General features: G+C 42.7%; 1 protein-coding gene across 13 annotated transcripts in view; it reads right to left on the minus strand.

Annotated features, from left to right (window-relative positions):
• Window positions 1–185: 185 nt before the first annotated feature.
• The window catches only part of LOC115152261 (protein-methionine sulfoxide oxidase mical2b), a 73,105-nt gene continuing 52,681 nt past the window's right edge, over window positions 186–20,609 (minus strand). For 7 of the 13 annotated variants that reach the window (XM_029696935.1, XM_029696939.1, XM_029696938.1 and 4 more), the window contains 17 exons: window positions 20,413–20,514; window positions 20,061–20,147; window positions 19,703–19,795; window positions 19,420–19,512; window positions 16,894–17,080; window positions 16,697–16,773; window positions 16,481–16,562; window positions 11,604–11,712; window positions 11,428–11,498; window positions 10,651–10,716; window positions 8,813–8,919; window positions 7,918–8,701; window positions 7,153–7,235; window positions 5,026–5,121; window positions 4,275–4,371; window positions 1,043–1,148; window positions 186–945 (listed from right to left, as the gene is read on the minus strand). In XM_029696935.1, coding sequence (XP_029552795.1) covers window positions 549–945; window positions 1,043–1,148; window positions 4,275–4,371; window positions 5,026–5,121; window positions 7,153–7,235; window positions 7,918–8,701; window positions 8,813–8,919; window positions 10,651–10,716; window positions 11,428–11,498; window positions 11,604–11,712; window positions 16,481–16,562; window positions 16,697–16,773; window positions 16,894–17,080; window positions 19,420–19,512; window positions 19,703–19,795; window positions 20,061–20,147; window positions 20,413–20,514 — 2,637 coding nt within the window. In that variant the 3' untranslated portion in view covers window positions 186–548. Of the gene's footprint in view, window positions 946–1,042; window positions 1,149–4,274; window positions 4,372–5,025; window positions 5,122–7,152; window positions 7,236–7,917; window positions 8,702–8,812; window positions 8,920–10,650; window positions 10,717–11,427; window positions 11,499–11,603; window positions 11,713–14,423; window positions 14,690–16,480; window positions 16,563–16,696; window positions 16,774–16,893; window positions 17,081–19,419; window positions 19,513–19,702; window positions 19,796–19,869; window positions 19,968–20,060; window positions 20,148–20,412; window positions 20,515–20,609 lie in introns of those variants that run through there. The other 6 variants (XM_029696942.1, XM_029696940.1, XM_029696941.1 and 3 more) reach the window with 6 other exon arrangements.

The following is a 20,609-nucleotide window of genomic DNA, read 5'->3' on the forward strand; positions in this document are numbered from 1 at the left end:
TTGAAGAATCAAATGTAAAATTCCATATGTTTTATTTCATAGTTTTGATGTCTTCACTATTATGTAGAAAATAGTAAAAATAAAGAAAAACCCTGGAATGAGTAGGTGTGTCCAAACGTTTGACTGGTACTGTACATAAGCAATATTTTTCTTTGAGAGGGAAAACACATTTGATAGGCTGAATCTTTGGGTTTCTGTAGCATTTATAAGTGCTTTCCAGTGCAACTGACAAAGTGTTTTATATTATTCTATTTATAAGGTTGCATACATTCAGAGGTTTTCTTTGTAAGGCATACAGTAATCTCTGAAGGCTGTCTCGAGAGACTAGCATATACAGACACTTGCTGTACAACTCTCAGGTTCATAAGAGGTGTGGTCCTCAAGTAGGAATTGACAAGTCAAATTGATATACATATTCAAAAGGGTCATCATGCCACGTGCAGCCAAATCCAGTAGGGTAGTCACTAGTAGTGAAGTCACTTGTCTCTTCTGCCTGCGGAGCTGCATGGTGCTGTAGCCTTTTCCCTGCCCCAGAGGACTGATTCTCTTCAGGTCCAGTGGAACTGGTAGCCTCTAGACAGTACCAGGCTCTCCGGGTCTCTGTCCTCAGCCCTCTCCTGCAGCCGCTGCTCCTCCAGCAGGCTGACCAGAGTGTCTCTCCTCTCCACCACCTTCATGATCTCTGTCAGCATCTCCTGTTCCTCCGCCAGCTCACTGGAGCTCTTCCTGGAATCTGCAAAGGGCCACAGCGGACAAAGGGCAGCGGTGCAAACGTATACCAGTTGTAACAGTGGTAAGTACAGAATGTGGAACTGCTGTGTACTACAATTGCACAGTACTACACTACAGTTACACAGTGTGTGACCTATACCGTCTATGGACATCCTGCATCGTAGATCCATCTGTAGTTGACTCTGTCTGTCCTCCAGCTCGAGTTCCTGAGCACTAACAACAGACAAGACAACCCATTTCAAACACTCTTCACTCCATAAGGCGGTCACTGTCTGAGAATGCACTGTGCCTCTCATCTTTTCCTACTTACAATATGACCAGTTCCTCCTCGTAGCGTGCCAGTCTGTTCTTCTCCAGGACCAGCTTGAACCACATTTGAAGGAGCTCGTGCTCATCAGAGAGACCATCACCTTTGTCTGATAGAGGGAGAGAGCAAGGTCACAATCAGTTACCCCAACCCCATATAGAAGTTTGATCATCCCGTTTCTTCATTCCTCATTAAGTCCAAGGTCGACTAATAAGCTCCCTGTCACAAGGTTATACAGTAGATGGACATAGTAATCGTCCAACTGTACATGAGCCTATAACGTAAATGGGTCATTCCATCAATTCGGTATAACTTGGTGGGAGAAAAAAAACGCTAGATTTTCACCAGATTTTCACTTTTCGTTCAACTTCATAAAAAGTGTTCTCCCATCTCAATAAATAAAAAATTCAAATGAATATAGAAAGTGCCTATTAAGCGCCACATAAAGTAACAGGGTTGACGATTTCATCTTAAATCAGCCATAAATCCCCCTGTCACAAGGGGATTGGAAGCTTGTTGTGTGGAACAGAGAGTGGCATTTGAACGCAAGCTTCACAATTTGTATTTATTGTTCAAACATTTCTAGCCTGTCTATTTATGCGTAACAGGGTTGGTGTGTTATGCTCGACCTGCTCAGATTTCCACCACAAAACACCAGAAAATGGCCAAAAAGAGTAGAACCAGCTCACCTACTTATACACTATGATTTGACTATTAGATGTTCAATGTTTATTTTGAAAAAACACATTTAAAAAGGAATAGTTTCACCATATTAGAACAGGAGTTCAGTTCATGTAACAGGGTTGACCTTAAAATGAGGGACAGACGTAAATGAATCACATGAAATAAATAATAATATTCAAAATTGACTTTGCCAAAGCAGCAAAATAACTAAGGCTTTACAATGAAGGTGAACCTGGAGAAATGTTGGGGTTAAGTGGGTTAAAACCTTCCTAGAAGTCACATGGAGGGACATGTCAAAATGCTGAATTTTGGCACCTCAGCTTTTTTTGGCACTTCAGCACTGGTTGAATCAACATTGTTTCCACGTCATTTCAATGAAAATTACATTGAACCAACGTGGAATAGATGTTGAACTGACATCTTAATGCAACCAACTTTTAAAATTCAATATTGGCCCACAATTTCTACTTAAAATCTTAATGCAACCAACTTTTAAAATTCAATATTGGCCCACAATTTCTACTTAAAATCTCAAAAGGGACGCAGAAGGCAATCACTTCGTGGAACGACCTAATACTAACGCTAGCGACTTCATAAAGCACTTTATAATGGAACTTCGTAACTATCAGAGGAGCTTAAAAAGTTTACTTTTGAAAATGTAATAGCATGAAAGTGTAACGCGCAGACAACAGGCTAAAGGTATTTATTTAAACTGCATAAGCACATTCTCCATACTAGTGTGTCATTTAAACAAGTTAGTGGGTGACTGGATCCGGAGAAATGGATTTTTATGTCAAAGCTACTAACACGAAGAGTTAAATTAACTACAGATATCACATATTAGACCCATTAGAAGAGTGTGTTTGATTGAACGACAGCTCCTCGTGCCTTTTGTAAATCTTCTGAAACATTATGCCATCTTTGTTGTCATTCAGTTAAGAGGAAAGTCCTTCTCTACCATTGCCACATACTGTACAGCACTGTGACCCTTGCCTCCAAATACCCCTGCAAACATCCATTGATTCATTTTTTTTTTTTACCTAGACAATAAATCTATTTTGATTGAGGAGAGTCAGATACAAAGTCTAAACTCTGAGAAAAAGCCTTGTGTTCCTTTCTCAAACTCAGAATCTTGCCATGCACATAAACTTGTCATTGTCTGACACCTACCCCCTGCCCTCTTTCTATCCATTTGGAGTATGTTAATAATGTAAATGAACAAAGAGTCTATTGAGCCAAGAGCCCTTCGCTATAATGCAATTATCCGAACAAAGCAAAAACAGCCACACAATGGCTGCCACTGCTGCATCACAAGAAAATATCTCTGTGTAGTTTTAGAATCAGAATTTGCAAGGTCATTCACTGTACTGAGAGGAGCCTGCCTGTTAATATATCTGTCTCAATGGTACTTAGACAAGATACACTCAGTCATTCAGTGGAGGCTTTTAACATTGAGCCTGACTATTGAACAAAACGTGAGTTTACACAAAAATGACTCTACAAAGGAGATGTGCTTTCCATTTGAGAATAGAAGGAAAAAAACTTGGATTAAACAATTGCATTACTCAGTTCTGTGTGCTTTTATGCACTGTAATCTAATTTAATATAATTGTAATAAAAGTAACAGCTAACTATGCTTAAACTCCCAATAATTATTTATCTGAAGGGTGCAGAACAAACAAATACATTTCTGAGAAACGTATGAAAATCCCATTTACAATTCCGGCAAAACACAATTTACCCTTGAGGACTATGATTATCAGCATAAAAATATGACTTGTTAAAAGGAATGACTGTTTTTCATTCTAAAATGGCTGTCTTTAATGGCTAACTTGTATATCACGATGTGCAGAGGTAATGAAACATGGGTAGCTTTCCCACCACCCTCCTCTCTTCACAAGGCCAATTGCCACTGTAGTGTTTTCAAAACAATTTTAACTGGAGGTTATTTTGGTTGTTAAGGTTATTTTGAATGCAAATGACTATAATTTGGTGGCATTTTTATTACGTATTTTCCTAGCAAAGGCATCAGAGTAGTTCTGACTGTAGACTACTCTAGATAAGGAAATTGAAATAATGATTAGAGAAGCATTGCCACTTTCAAACCCCACAGAAACAGGTCAACTAGAACGAGCATAGATCTTTCTGAATACAGTATTTCCGTGCCTCGACTGTATGTTCTTGGCTGAGGTCAAACAAAGATTAAGACGGTTCCATTATCAGCCATGCTTTTCTCCGCTCTCTATTCATAGCTCAGTCTTCACGTGCCATGTCTTTGTGTGTTACCTTCAGAGAATAAGGCATCTCTGAAGCAAGGACAAGGACGGCAACTTACTGAACATTCTGATTTTGACCCTTCCAATCCATTCTCCTAAATTCATAAAATTCTCTAGCCACGAGACAGAGATACGTCAACTGAACGGATACACTTTTATGTACTTCACTCATACTGTATACAGTGCAGCTGTTGGAATCCACACAGCATGGGATGACAAACGTACAGTACTCGCCAAAGGTACAGTACATGCAGTTGGGACTCAGCGTGGCTCACCTGGGGATTCGCCTCGAAGGACCTTCTCAATGGTCACCCCTCTCTCCTCCAGGTCCTTCTGCTTCTCCCCCACTTCCTCCAGCTGCCTCTGTATGACCTTCACACAATAAACAACCAGGTCCGAATCAACCAAGACAGTCTCGCAATGTAGCGCGACACATAATATTTATATTCCATTCATCTCCCCAACAAATCAAACACATTTGTGGAAGAGTTCATGAGTGATTCAAATGTATCAGGAAAAATAAATCTATGTAGATGGGTTAGCTGACAACGTCACGAAAACGATGTCCCCACTTCCATGGGGCAGAAGTCAGCGTGTTGTTGTGATACTGGATGGCCAGATTGTTAGCAAGAAGGACAAGAAACTACCATGTGGGGAATCGTAAGGGGCTCGTTTCAGCTCGTTTCATCTTGTTATTGATACCATGTCTTGTTTTAAGGTGTTTTGACTGATTTCATGTCAATGCTAATATGCTCAAATTCGATAGCTAGCTAACCAATAACTGTAACAATGTATTTGAGAGACAACAAGTGCTCATTGTGTTTTCAATAAACATCAGGGACGAAATATAGCTTACATGTTGCCAACAATCTAAGCCAACCCGTATGTTTTGCCCCATAGTTGCGCATGCCTCGGTTTTTTTGCTAAACTACCAACCCGTCTATAAAACATGTAAATGAACGGCAAATGATCACAGAAGCCCCTTGTGTGGTAGTGCTGTTCTGTTGTTTATGTGCTCTACTGTACCTGGGCTCTGTGGAGTCTCTTCAGCTTCTCTCTCTTGTCCTGTTGAATCACAGTCTTCTCCTGCCTCCTCCTCTGTCTCTCTGAGCTCCCATGGGTCTAAACACAGACCAGCAAGACAGTGTCACATACCACTTACCTCAGCAGAGTTGAACCCTGTTTTCTTAGTCACAACTATTAGTATTCTGTGCACAACATGTCATGCACTTATCCTGACCTGGCGGAAGTAGCAGAGATTGATCCTAACAGAGAGGTGCAAAAAACAGTGCTCAAAATGAGAGGGTGGAGTGTGTGCGGTGAAGCCATGGCCCAGACCTACTACAACACCAGAGTGGGATTTCCTCCCTGTATGTAAAATGATAAGAACAAGTCATGATGTGCTCCTTCAGCCTTCCCAATAATCACTCTCTACTGGAGGATGGATTATCTGTTCCCCACCGGCCTCTTCATGCCTCCTCGGTATCCTCTACCCTGAGGAGAGCTGCATCTAAAATCACTGATCTGACCAGTGGAGGCTCCTCGGAGGAGGAAGGGGAGGACCATCCTCAGTGAAATTCATAAAAATAAAAACTGTAAAACATTAAAGTCATCCTTTTTAGATAAAACTATAGTAAATATATTCACATCACCATATCATTGATTAAAACACACTGTTTTGCAATGAAGGTCTACAGTAGCCTCAACAGCACTCTGTAGGGTAGCACCATGGTGTAGCCGGAGGACAGCTAGCGTCTGTCCTCCTCTTGGTACAATGAGTTCAATACAAAACCTAGGAGGCTCTTGGTCTTCACCCCTTTCCATAGACTTACACAGTAATTATGACAACTTTGGGAGGACGTCCTGCAACCAATCAGAGCTCTTAGAGCATGAACTGACATGTTGTCCACCCAATCAAAGGATCAGATAATGAATCTTGTACTGAAAGCATAATCTACAGCTAGCTAGCACGGCAGTGCAAAAAATGTGTTGAGTAATTGACTCAGAGGTAAAAAGACAATAGTTGAACAGTTTTCAACAAATACATTTCTTGAAAAATGAAGGAGAAGCAAGAGAGAGAGTCATTTTTTTCTCACTTTCAGTTTCACTTACTTACTTAGCAAGCAAATGCAGCTATCTAGTTTAGCCTTCTGAAACACCCGGCTCAAACAGAGGGATGCCATGTTAGCTAGCTGGCTATGACTATCCAACACAACACTGAAACTCTTCCAAGTCAAGGTAAGCTTTTGGTTGTATTAATTGCCACTGGGGCCTGCCGGTGTAACTGCTAAACTGCTTACTGACTATACACTATAACGTTACCCCATGATTGTAGCAGGTTTACTAACGCATTAGTTCTATTAGCTATGTTGACTAGGATGTTCATTTAGCTAATATGGGGTCAACGATATAGGTTGTGTGCAGCGGTTTTGATATGGTTTGGCTTGGAAAGGTTTTTTCGCCTGGTCACATACAGCTGATGTGTTGTGCATTGAAGTCCACAAACGAAGGGAAAAGGTGAGAGGAGGAGAGTGCATAGATGCAATAAGGAATACAAGGTAGCTGCTATGAAAGTGAACTGTGTTTACGCGTGATCAGGGTTGTATTCATTCCACCGATTCTGTTGAATAACGTATCTTAAACGGAAGCAAGCAAAAAAAATGTAAAATGAATTTGTCCAATAGAAACTCTCGTTTGCAATTGTTGGACTAATGACCCTAGATAAGCTAGATGCAGGCAAGAGTGTGCAAGGTGGTATTGAATGTGTCACTGTCTGTCCATGTGTCACTGTCTGTCACCTTTTCTCTCGACCTGTGTGCACCTACGTTGTAAACGTTAATTCATAGGCTAGGTTATAGCAACCTCATGATGGGTATAGGGAAAATTAGAGTATCATGTAGCAGACTATACCTATCGATGTTACATTGAACTGGGTGAATGGAATATGAATGACAGACATCCAATATTCTGTAATAGAAACAAGGCCATGCTCATAAAAAAAACGTCCTCCCTCATCTTAAACAGCACAGACCGCCACTGGATCTGACATGACATGGATTGGTGCTTTCACCCATTATTTAACATCATGATCAGTGATTACGTCTAAGAAAGGCAGGGAGGAATGATGCAAGAGTTTTGGAAGAGGGCTCTTACCTTCGGCTGGGACAAAGGTTTGGCTGGGACAAGCTCATCGTCACTTGAGGAGTTGGACTCATCCTTCTGCTGTTCGCTGGAGGCTGTGTATAGATGAGACGACACAAGGACATTAAACTGGAGCAGTGGTCTTCAAACTGTAGTTGTACACCCACTTCAACTATGTGATTTACATTGTTAGGTTCTAATTATCAGAGTAAGAACTCGACGGACACTATGAACGCTTAAACCAAGTTTATTCTTCCCAAAGGATCGAACAGCTGAATCGACAAAGACATGGTTATAATACTGGTGGTATATGTACCCCACTTTGGGTGGAGTCTCCTCCTTTTCGCTAAAACATTGCATCTTTATTGCTAGGCAGGAAACTAAGTGATACGGACAATAAACGGTTCCATTTCCCTTAATGTGACCTCAACCCCCTTATCCATGGCTCTCTCCTCTTATCAGTACTGCCACATGTGACCGTTTTCCCTGCACTCAGCCACTCCCAAGCTTAACTGCACCCACCATAACCCTTCCTCCTACAGATAACTCCTAGTGTAAACCCCCGGCTATGGCACCCCTCATGTCTCTATTATAACTAATGATTAATAATAGTTAAAGCTCAGAAATCCAAACCCATCAACATTAAACACCAAGTATAGGCTACTATTGTAATCTAATTTCTAGCATTTCATTATAGCATTGTAGCATTTAATAGCCACGGATGGCAAAGGAGTAGAAGCATATCATAATGCTCATCACATCCTCCTGACCCCTGACCTTTGTTCCTGATGTTGGACAGGATGGTCCTGATGTCCTTCTCCAGAACCCCCGCTCCCACGCTCACCGGCCCCTCTCTCTTCTTCAGCCTAAGGTAGGAGAAGAAGTTGTGCTTCCTGGGTGGCAGTGAGGCCATGTCGTCTGTGGTGAAGGATCCCATGGACTTGTTGCTGCCTAGGGACACCTGGTCCAGTAGCGTGGGCAGGTCTGCGGGTCTATCACCCATGGAGGCCTTGCATGGGTGTGGGGTCGGCTGGCTCTTCTGACCCACTCCCACTGGTTCGGCCTCCTGGCTTTGAGCAGTAGCCCCAAACAGGGAGATAAAGCTGAAGGCGCCGTCAGACAGAGGCCTGGGTTTGGTGGGCCCATTGTTGTTCCTCCTGGTGACAACTGTGTTGGAGTCTGTGGTTGTCCCTGGTACTCCAAAAGACCTTCTGAAGGCATTTGCCCAAATCTGGAACATGGACGGTGCCGGCTGGGGCTGAGCTGGGACTGGCTCTGTCTCTGGGTCTACCTGAGGCAATGGGTCCTTCTGGAGGATCTGGTCCCCAGGTTTGTAGTGTTTGGATGGGTCTCCTCCTCCAGGGCTTCGGGCCTCTTCCGGAGTAACCAGGTTCCAGTCTAGGAGCTTCTGTTTCTCAGACAGGGACAGGGTCAGCCTCTTCTTTGGGCCGACTGCTTCCTGCAGCTGTGGCACTTTGGTGACAGGAGGCGCTTCTTTACCCATCGATGGATTCTGATTCGGAGAATCTGGAGGTAGTTTAGGACCATCATGGGAGACCTGCTGAAAAAATGCCAAAGTATTGTTTTATTGCTCAATTGCAAAAGGTTTATACGTGAAATGTTTCTATAACATAGGAAATTGTTGAGTATCTGTATGAATTTTGTGTTTTACTGGTGTTTCAATCACGTTGAAATCAAAGTTGTCCTCTTCAATGGTGGGCTCCTCTTTTTCTGTAGCGTTTTCATGTGAGAAGTGCCTCACCAGGATGAGAGGGAGAGCTAAAGGAGTAGAGTACAACATATACTGAACAAAAATATAAACGCACCATGTAACAATTTCAACGATTTTACTGAGTTACAGTTCATTTAAGGAAATCAGTCAATTGAAATAAATGAATTAGGCCCTAATCTATGGATTTCACATGACTGGGAAGGGGCGCAGTAATGGGTGGGCCGGGGAGGGCATAGACCCACCCACTTGGGAGTCAGGCCCACCCACTGGGGAGCCAGGCACAGCCAATCAGAATTATCTTTTCTCCACAAAAGGGCTTTATTACAGACAGAAATACTCCTCAGCTTCATCAGCTGTCTGGTCTCAGACGATCCCGCAGATGAAGACGCCGGATGTGGAGGTCCTGGGCTGGGGTGGTTACACATCGCCTGCGGTTTGCGAGGCCAATTGGACGTGCTGCCAAATTCTCTAAAACAACGTTGGAGGTGGCTTATGGTTGAGAAATTAACATTCAAACCTCATCCACCAGAGCTGTTGCCAGTTCCTGCAGGGAGCATGCCAATTGTACCCTCCCTCAAAACTTGAGACATCTGTGGCATTGTGTTGTGTGACAAAACTGCACATTTTAGAGTGGCCTTTTATTGTCCCCAGCACAAGGTGCACCTGTGTAATGATCATGCTGTTTAATCAGCTTCTTGATATGCCACACCTGTCAGATGGATGGATTATCTTGGCAGAGGAGAAATGCTCACTGACAGGGATGTAAAGAAATATGTGCACAAAATTGGAGAGAAATAAGCTTTTTGTACACATGGAACATTTCTGGGATCTTTTATTTCAGCTCATGAAACCTGAGACCAACACTTTACATGTTGTGTTTATATTTTTGTTCAGTATAGATAACATACATTCATCAGAGCTCATACAGCAACACACTGCTGTAGGTCAGACTTAACGCACTACTCGGATGCATTCACATTAACATGCATATGCTAAATAAACCTGTGTTGTCATTGTGCATAACATTAGGGTCATCACGCATGAATGACCAATCATGTGGGAAATTTTTAAATAATGTATGCAAAACCCTTATGGTTCAAAGGAGTTGAAGAAACCAGAATTATTGCGTTTCATCAGCAAGAGAGCACATTTATGTTGTTTATCCCGAAAAATGTCCCTTTTCTAAACACTAATCTAATCTCATTCAATTGTAGACAACTCCAGATAAAAACGAATATTAAAACTCTTTTCCCCAGAGATCACCAGCTCCCTCTATTGTGGCGAGAACAGCTCTGACACTCAGGCCTTCTCACTAACTTTAAAAGTGTTTTTCTTGCATGACGATACACCTTATATCCATCAGTAGAAAGTCATTAGTGGTCCGATTGGATTTTAATCTCCACTATCTTGCTCTATTTAACCATGGGGCTTTACAGTCCTTCAGGTCTAACTCCATAAATGGATGATGAGTTGGTATATACAAACTCCAGGGATAGCCCGCTAGAAGTATAGCTTACTACTGCATTGACAGCGAGAGAGTTGAAGGTCAATGACCCATTGGGATTCTTAAAAGGCATGAAGTACGCACCGCAGGCCCCTAACTGCAACAGCTCTTTACAACACTTCTACAAAGCACAAACATCACCGAGCTAGTAAAGCCACAGTAGGGCATAAGAAGGGGTGAAATGATGCCTGTAGGATAAGGACAGGAGTTGATGGATAGGCCAGATAATGTATAAGGATCATGTCAGATTGTCAACAGCAGATAGTCTACTCACTAGCACGGATCTTCCTCTTCCATCGGCTGTTCCCAGACAGGAGAGATGAATTGGAATCGGAAGGTTCTACAGGTGTGGGTAGGAGAGGGAGAGAATACGTAATAAGTAACACATACAGTACTGATCTGTGCCAACACACTTGAACTGGATGTCTGTCACACAACAATGATAAACGATGCTACAGTATAGTTCTGAATGTACATGTAAACTAAGCCAATGAGATCTCGTTCCAGAGTTCCTCCAATTCAGCCATGGGTTGGCGTCACAAACCTAAAACTGAGCCCAGCCAAAGTAGCGTGGAGAACAGAACAGATGTGGTCTATAGACAGCCAACAGACAGCCCTATCCGTGCAGCCGAACAGAATGTTCAGGCTGTTCACAGTGCTCAGGGCTCCCCATGCCAAGACAACTATTCAATTAATAAGGGAGAACGGCTTTGTCTGCCCCACCCAGATTTCAGAGCCTTAACTGGAGGAGTGAGAGTCTCACACTGGGGGAAACATAGCAGGGTGAGCTGCTCCTAACTCACTCAGAGCATAATAAACAATGTCTATATCCCACAGGACCAGGGCTACGTCGCTAAACGGATGGAATAATTTCCTACATGCTCTAGACATCCAGACTGATGTCTGTAATGATGCTGGGAGAGAAGCTAGGCTGCTACAAGGCCACGGCTGTGGACGGGGAGAATAGGGAAAGAGCGGTCGCTGTAGCTAGGGAAAAATCAGAAGGCCAATGTGTTTCTCATGGCGGTGAATGTCAGGGAGACCTGCACACCTTTCTTCTCTTGTGCAGAATCTTGTGGTTGGAGAGAAGTATTCGAGTGGTCCTGTTTCTTCGAGTCGGCACTGCAAACGGTCATAGACAACAGACACAACGAGCAAATGGCAAATATCCATTTGGAATGTGAACAAGGACACATTCTGAGCATTGTGCTGTACTAGTGGACTCACGTCCTGTCGGTGTCCAGGTCCACTGTGTCCATGGCCTCCTCCTCTGCCACCTCAGGCACCATGCGGGTGTACAGTCCATTCAACAGGCCCGTGTATCTGTAGTGACGCCCTGAAAACATACCCATTTTATTAGGCTATACAATCTGCTAGATTTAGTATAGCTATTTATGACATTACGTTTACCATAAACAAACAAGGATAGCTTTGGTGAGTAAGCTTTTTTGGAACGCTACTACTCTTACTACGTGTAATTACGTCTGGCGCTTTTCTAACTGTCTAGTACACAGTCCCAGGTTACATTATTGCTATGGTAACAACAAACATTTGACCTTACTTTATACACTGAGTACATAAAACATTAAGGACACCTGCTCTTTCCATGACATAGCTTTCACCTGGATTCACCGTCAGTCTATGATCTCTTATTGATTTAACTTGTTAAATCCACTTCAAATCAATTGAGATGAAGGGGAGGAGAGAGGTTAAAGAAGGATTTTTAAGCCTCGAGACATGGCTTGTGTATGTGTGCCATTCAGAGGGTGAATGAGCAAGACAACATATTTAAGTGCCTTTGAACGGGGTATGGTGGCAAGTGCCAGGCACACTGGTTTGTGTCAAGAACTGCAACGCTGCTGGGTTTTTAACAATCAACAGTTTCCTGTGTGTATCAAGACTGGTCCACCAACCAAAGGACATCCAACCAACTTGACAACTGTGGGAAGCATTGGAGTCAACATGGGCCAGCATCCCTGTGGAACGCATTTGACACCTTGTAGAGTCCATGCCCCGACGAATTGAGGCTGTTCTCAATATTAGGAAGGTGTTCCTAATGTTTATTATAAACTGGGTGGTCTGAGCCCTGAATGCTGATTGGCTGACAGCTGTGGTATATCAGACCGTATACCATGGGTATGACAAAACATGTATTATTACTACTCTAATTACATTGGTAACCAGTTTATAATAGAAATAAGGCACCTCGGGGGTTTGTGGTATATGGCCAATATGCCACGGCTAAGGGCTGTGTCCAGGCACTCTGCATTGCGTGTTGCGTTGTGCGTAAGAACAGGCCTTAGCCGTGGTATATTGGCCCTATACCACACCTCCTCTGGCCTTATTGCTTAAGTATACTCGGTGTATATTTGCATGAGTCAGCATGCAGTGAACAGTCTCATTGATACATTTTATACAGTTAACTGCCAAAATAATGGAAACACTTGAGTAAATGAGGGGTACAACGTATATTAAAAGCATGTGCTTCCACACAGGTGTGCTAACATCCCATCATGCTTAGGGTCATGTATAAAAATGCTCAGCATTGTGACTAGATGAGTACAGCTACGACCGGAATATACTTTTCGTAGCAGGTTAGGAGAGCACTTTAGCTAACCTTAACCTCATTTTCCTAACATGCTACGTTAATTCTCCTAACCTATTGTGTAAGTTCTCCTAACCTGCTACGAAAGTCACTTCCGGTCGCAGCTGTATTCCACCTTGTCAGAACCATTATTTTGGCTACCATGGCTATGATCCCATAGGAAGGACAATGCCCCCATCCACAGGGCATGAGTGGTCACTGAATGGTTTGATGAGCATTTTCCACCAACAAAACACCAAATAATGGAATTTTATGAAGGAAGAATGATGTCGCATCCATCCGATAGATTCTACAAGTGTCTGGAACTCTATGCCAAGGCACATTGAAGCTGTTCTGCCTCGTGGTGTCCCAACACCCCATTAAGACACTATGTTGGCGTTTCTTTTATTTTGGAAGTCACCTGTATATACAGGTATAAATTGCGACTTTGGAAAAGCATCATGTTTAAACATAAAACATTTAAGAAACACCAACCATGTGACATGAGACATTACAGGGAACATTCATGCTAGTGATTACTTACAGAACCAAACTGAAGCCATGTTGACATTGTTTTATACATTCTTTTGAGAAGTTCCTCCAATTAGTTTAATTACATTTGCTAACCATGAAGAAAAGAAAAAAACCTATACAAACATTATCTAGATATATACGTAAATATATGGGGCATGCTCAGTATCGGAATCAACTGAATGGATTATTTAGGTTGTGTAGTATATTGTGGAAGTGTGCGTGCGTGTGTAATTATCGAGGCAACACAGCTTCAACACACATACATGAACGATAGCCTACTTAACCTATATGGTAATTCCCCAAACATTGATTGTCAGATTTATGTTAGGATTCCAATGCAGAATAACAGAAAAGCACCACTTGCAAATAAACTCTTATAATGCAGACCAGATTTGACCCAGAGGTGACCCAACAGGAAAGATGAGAAAGACCCTAAAGACAAAGCCATAAAGTGAAAGGATACATGCAATGGTCTATTACTATTATTTGATTTCAGTTCATAGTTGAGACGCTTTTGTATTAGGTCTAATGTATCGTTTGTTGTTGTGGCAGTAAGTGACTGTGCTATTTGGATTAAAAATATATATCAGATGTGGTTAAGTGCATGGGAATGTGCCAGTCAACAAATGACAGTATTTTCTTTTGTGAACAGAGGTTGTTTTTAACAGGGTTATTAATGTGAGGCTGCTGGTGCAAAAAAAAGCTCTTTTTTTAAAAAAATGCCTTTTTTTCCAAAGTCTTTAATATTTAAATCGTTAATTCTGCTGTTAATTTGAAAGCTGTGAGAATGTTATAAATGTAATGGATCAACCATGAAATGCTATATGACAACCATAAACAGCTAATTTTTAACAGCTTAAGCCATGGATAATAGCTGGTAAATTTTGCAAGTAAAAAAATTAATAAAAAAAAGGGAGGAAGCAAGTAACTTCTGTAATCAAATCAATTTATTTATACTTACAGCTTTAAATAGCATAAATTAAGCAACCCGTTTATTCACTATGGAAAAATACAAGGTAGCAGACAAATTCTTAAACAACTAAAATGAACAACAAAATATTCTGGAGCTGACATGCAGAATTGTGCCCCCCCTCCCCCCAAAAATAGGATCCTCTCAAGCGCAATGAGCTCAGCTTTGTGTATTAGGAGGAACATGAGAGAGCCTTTGAGAAGGTTTCTGAGAGGTAAGCACCTTCTGCAACAGAGAATCACAAGGGGACATACAGAGAAGTAGAGACAGGGAGGTTATCATGTGTCAGATGGGTTGAAAAAAACTGCATGCCAAAAACGTAGAGGCATGCGGACCTTGAGCATGTGGGTTAGCTTGGAGGAATGGAAGGCTTTCGAAACATGCGTCAATTAACAAACAATGCGTGGCTAACTAAATTAACTCGTTGTCATACACAAGACCCATGCCTAGTTCTCAACATGAATAGTACATGTGGGGTTAAGAAGAGCTATGAAGGCAGCTAATGCAAAGCAACACTATTGATCACGTGACCCAAGCAGGCCATCACCTTCCTGCAGCCACAATTCAGCCAATCAGAGGTTGCAGCATTGGAAACTTGAAACAGTCTACATATGAAGTGAAAGAAAGAATGGAGGAATGAAAATGGGGATATATGGAAGGGAAAACATAAGACACACAAGTACTTAGAATCACAAATTAAATAAAAGCTTTGTTGCATCACTGTACCATAACAGATAATTAGCAGAAAAATAAGTAATAACTGTACTACCAGAACAAGCTATTGATTGAACATCTACAACACTTCAGCACAAACATTTGTGATAATTCACATCTTAGAATATGTGCATAACTGTGCATTAATTCCAAGGCTTTTGAAACCAGCAACAAAAGCAAAAGAAAAACTAAATATTTTAAATAAAAATCTATTTTTGGCAGAATTTGCTACAGTACCTGGTGTAGGAAGTAAAAATTTGAATCTTTCCAGACATCTCTGTTTCTACCCCACTTATCTAATATTTTACAACAATAAGAATCCGTTTTTCAAACAGATACATCTAAAATCAAATGAGTGTTCCATTAAACGGCCTAGACAAATCAAAAATAATACTGTGTGAAAGCTGTTTTAAAACCAAAAATGTACACATTAAAAAATTCCAACAAAATAGTCTCCAGAATCATCTTAATTACAGAAAAAAAGCTATTGTCAGAAAATAAATACTGTTTGGCATTTCCATTGCACATGTGCAATATAGCAGTGCAGTTCAAGAAGCATAGCAGGACTTCGTTCTCTACCTTCCCACATCACAAGCACACCAGGCACTACACACAGGCCTTAGCAGCCCCTCCAAGTCAACTAAAGTGCTTTTAGTGGATCCTTTCGTGGATTACTTAGGAGTTAAAAATACAAGTGGAACCCAAACATAAGCATGGGAATACTGAAATAAAAGACTTCAAGCAATTGAAAAGATGCATGACCGCAAATGCTAAGGACCATGTGTCACACTTGCTATAATACTTTGATGAACAAACAGATGTGTTTCTCGGCGTCAAATCAAAATCATGGAAGAACAAATAAGACTTTTGAAATTGAACCAGTCTGCATAGAGCATTGTACAGACTGTGAAGCAAGTGCCTGTGCTATAGCAGCGAGTACAGTACAAGTGCATCATTAAGTCCATGAGACCCAGAGGCCCAGCGGCATCAGGCTCTGCCCCCTCTAGGTGAGCCTGAGGCCTAGGCGCTGCTGAGCTTAGTGCAGTAGGCCGTGAGGCTGAGGCTGCTCAGCCTCCATGTACATCTGGCCCAGGAGCTCGTGCAGTATGCTCAGTAGGGGCATGCCCAGACTCAGCAGCTCGTACAGGAAGCCGTAGTCCTCCGAGTGGTCTATGAGGTGGAGCCCTGCCTGGCCAACCGCCCCATGCACCCAGCGGGCCAGCTGGCAGGGCTTCCCACACACTGCCCGGCCCGCGTGCAGCGGCCAACGCAGGCTTCTCCTAAGGAAGGAACTCAGGGTACCTGAGGGCTGGCTCTGCAGGCTGTCCGTGGCCGAGTAGGGGTCACTCTGGTCTGGCGAAGACGTCAGACGTCCCTGGTCCTCCTGTGTGTGATTGACACAACATACAATTGAAATCAGACCACGTAAAACACATAAAAAGAAGTCCAAAATAACATGAATACCTCATAAGTAAAAATGGCTGTGTTTATGTTTGGCTGTTACTGAAAGCCGTTTACCGTTCTCCTCAAGAACTTGCTTGAACTTTGTAGGCTGGACCGACGCTGAGAATAATGAGGCTTGCAGTAAAACTTGCCTGAAACGCAAAAAACACTAAAAACACATGCCGGCTGACACTAAACATCAAATTAATTCACAAACCACTTTTGTCCCCAGGTGGGAGAGTGGCTGGTGTCTGGGTGTGTCAGCATCATACCGTGTTGGGAGTCGTAGGCGTGTCCTCCCAGGCGTAGTGTGGAGCTGCAGACGTCACAGCGGAAACACTCCCTGTGGAAGAAGTGGCCCTCAGCGCTGAGTCGTTCCATCACGTACACACGCTTGGAGCAGAAGTGACATGTGTCACTGCCTCCCAGGTTCTGAGGGAACTCCTTCCGCACGATACACTGTCAGGAGACAGACAACAGCAGCAGCCGGTTAGTGATACGGTGAGAACAACGTAATAGGCAAGCTGTTACCGTAGTTGTCTACTGCTAACAATGAGGATGGTTGAGGGCCATATGAAGTGAGTCATTGAGCATTGTTGGTTCTAAACTCAGCAAAAAAAAAAAGAAAATGTCACTTTTTCAGGACCCTGTCTTTCAAAGACAATTCGTAAAAATCCAAATAACTTCCCAGATCTTCATTGTAAAGAGTTTAAACACTGTTTCCCCATGCTTGTTCAATGAACCATAAACAATTCATGAACATGCACACCTGTGGAACGGTCGTTAAGACACTAACAGCTTACAGAAAGTAGGCAATTAAGGTCACAGTTATGAAAATGTAAGACACTAAAGAGGCCTTTCTACTGACTCTGAAAAACACCAAAAGAAAGATGCCCATGGTCCCTGCTCATCTGCGTGAACGTGCCTTAGGCATGCTGCAAGGAGGCATGAGGACTGCAGATGTGGCCAGGGCAATACATTGCAATGTCTGTACTGTGAGACGCCTAAGACAGCGCTACAGGGAGACGGGACGGAAAACTGATCATCCTCGCAGTGGCAGACCACGTGTAACACCAGAAAAGGATTGGTACATCCGAACATCACACCTGCGGGACAGGTACAGGGTGGCAACAACAACTGCCCGAGTTACACCAGGAACGCACAATCCCTCCATCAGTGCTCGGACTGTCCGCAATAGGCTGAGAGAGGCTGGACTGAGGGCTTGTAGGCCTGTTGTAAGGCAGGTCCTCACCAGACTTCACCGGCAACAATGCCGCCTATGGGTACAAACCCACCGTCGCTGGACCAGACAGGATTGCACTGAGCACTTTTTTTCCCCCTCCAGGAGCGACGTTCAGATTTGCGTTTATCGTCAAAGGAATGAGCGTTACACCGAGGCCTGTACTCTGGAGCGGGATCGATTTGGAGGTGGAGGGTCCGTCATGGTCTGGGGCGGTGTGTCACAGCATCATCGGACTAAGCTTGTTGTCATTGCAGGCAATCTCAACGCTGTGCATTACAGGGAAGACATCCTCCTCCCTCATGTGGTACCCTTCCTGCAGGCTCATTCTGACATGACCCTCCAGCATGACAATGCCACCAGCCATACTGCACGTTCTGTGTGTGACTTCCTGCAAGACAGGAATGTCAGTGTTCTGCCATGGCCAGCGAAGAGCTCGGATCTCAATCCCATTGAGCACGTCTGGGAGGGCTAGGGTCATTCCCCCCAGAAATTTTCCGGGAACTTGCAAGTGCCTTGGTGGAAGAGTGGGGTAACATCTCACAGCAAGAACTGGCAAAGCTGGTGCAGTCCATGAGGAGAGGCACTGCAGTACTTAATGCAGCTTGTGGCCACACCAGATACTGACTGTTACTTTTGATTTTGACTCCCCCTTTGTTCAGGGACACATTATTCCATTTCTGTTAGTCACATGTCTGTGGAACTTGCTCAGTTTATGTTTCAGTTGTTCAATCTTATGTTCATACAAATATTTACACATGTTAAGTTTGCTGAAAATAAACGCAGTTGACAGTGAGAGGACGTTTCTTTTTTTGCTGAGTTTATATAGCACCCTTTCTTCTAACAGTGTACAATATTAAGTGGTGGTGTGACCACCTAACAAGTCTCAACACCTAACCATAACGTGGATGTTAAGGCAGGCAGTGAGATGGAACTAGTGCAACTGTAGCTGAATAATATAACATGGAATGGGAACATATTTCCTAATGTGTCATATTAGTAGGGCATTTATCCAGCCCAGTGAGAGATGATAATGAATCAACAACAGAGATGATGAATCAACAATTCTCGGGACCATAACAGAGAACTAACTGGTCAAATACATTGGTTTCACAAAGCTCTACACAAGATTGCATTTCGCTTTTGCTTTGCCTGCATAGTGAGGCAAAGCAAAACACTGTTCACTGCTCTAGACCTGAAGACCTGAAGTGGGGCCAAACACTGTGTGAACAGGCACCCACATGAGTGCATGGAGTTACTACTGCTGTGGCCCCTGAAGGCCCTTTACACAAAACACCATGGCTCATGACTGGAGAAGTCCCAGTAAGATTCAGGTCAGAATGTTTTACAGTTTACAGTGAACAGCATCATCTTTCCTACTAATAACAGATGTCTACTGCTACAGGATACTACATGACATGATTGTTGTTTAGAAGGTTACCAAAACTCCTGAAGCTTGTGGTGGTAATAGATATAGAGCCCACTTGTGTGTCTTGTGATGTATATTCCCACTGGGCTGTGTTGGCACAAACATAATTGTTAGTCACACTGTGCTTACCGGCAAGGCATTAGGCCTGTGGTCAGTTTCATAAAGGATAGCTAGAGTTTCAGCCCTAGCACCTATGTGAGAAGAGACCTTCCCAACTGTCCTCTAACAGAACCCAGTCACAGAGGTAGAGAGCAGCACAAAGATGGAGAAATTAAGGGGGAAAAAAGAGAGGGAAACAGAAAAAGTAAGGATCAGAATAGTATAGATGAAGGAAAACAAAAAGACATGTATTTCTACTCAGACATGAGAGGAGATGCAGAAATCATGCAGACAGTGAAGTTGTTACTCCTACCTGTTTGGCAGGCTTAGAGGGCTCAGCAGGACAGCTTTCAGATTGATCAATTGTTTTTTTAATCATTACGCTTGGTGCAGCACTCCCATTGCACTAAAACCAACAAAACATGGTACGAGTGAGCTGATTTAATATATGTGCACTCTAAGAAGCTTCTATTTTTTACATTTCAAATTTTTACTGATACCTGTTGGGCAGACTAAGGGTTCAGCTCGCTAACACTCCGATCTAGTTATTCTACTAGAGACTCAGCATTCCCATTGCACTAAAAGCTAAATAAATGATGTTCAGAGTGAGCTGACGCGACAGTGTCTTCTGTTCTTACCTGTCAAATGTAGAGTGAGATTTTTACTGATACCTGTTCGGTGGACTTTAAAGGGCCAGCTTCGTAACTCTCAAATCGATTGATTGGCTTTTGAATACTTGATCCAGCACTCCCATTGCACTTAAATCATCAAAAACACAGTGAGCTGACTTAAGTCTTTTTTTCCACTATTTTTACAAAATATTATTATTATTTTTTTTAACTGAAACCTGTTTGTCAGGCTTGAATGTTTCAGAATGACAGCTTTCGAATCGATCAATTGACTTTTGAATGAGTCTACTTAACGAAGCATTCCCGTTGCACTAAAACCAATAAAAACATGGCCGGAATGAGTTGAGTCTTTCTTCTATTCTTATACTTCAAATGCATTTCAAATTACTGGTACCTGTTCGGCAGACATGTCAGGCTTGAAGGGTTCAGCTTGATAACTCACAGGACATTCGATTGGCGTTTGATTGAGTCTACTTGATGCAGCACTTCCATTGCACTAAAACCATAAAAAACATTCAGAGTGAGCTGATATTTTTTAGGTTTGGGCTGGTCAGGACCACAACAAGGCACTGCTAGTGGCAGTCGTTTTTA

Source organism: Salmo trutta, chromosome 17, assembly GCF_901001165.1.
Source record: "Salmo trutta chromosome 17, fSalTru1.1, whole genome shotgun sequence".
Lineage (NCBI taxonomy): Eukaryota > Metazoa > Chordata > Actinopteri > Salmoniformes > Salmonidae > Salmo > Salmo trutta.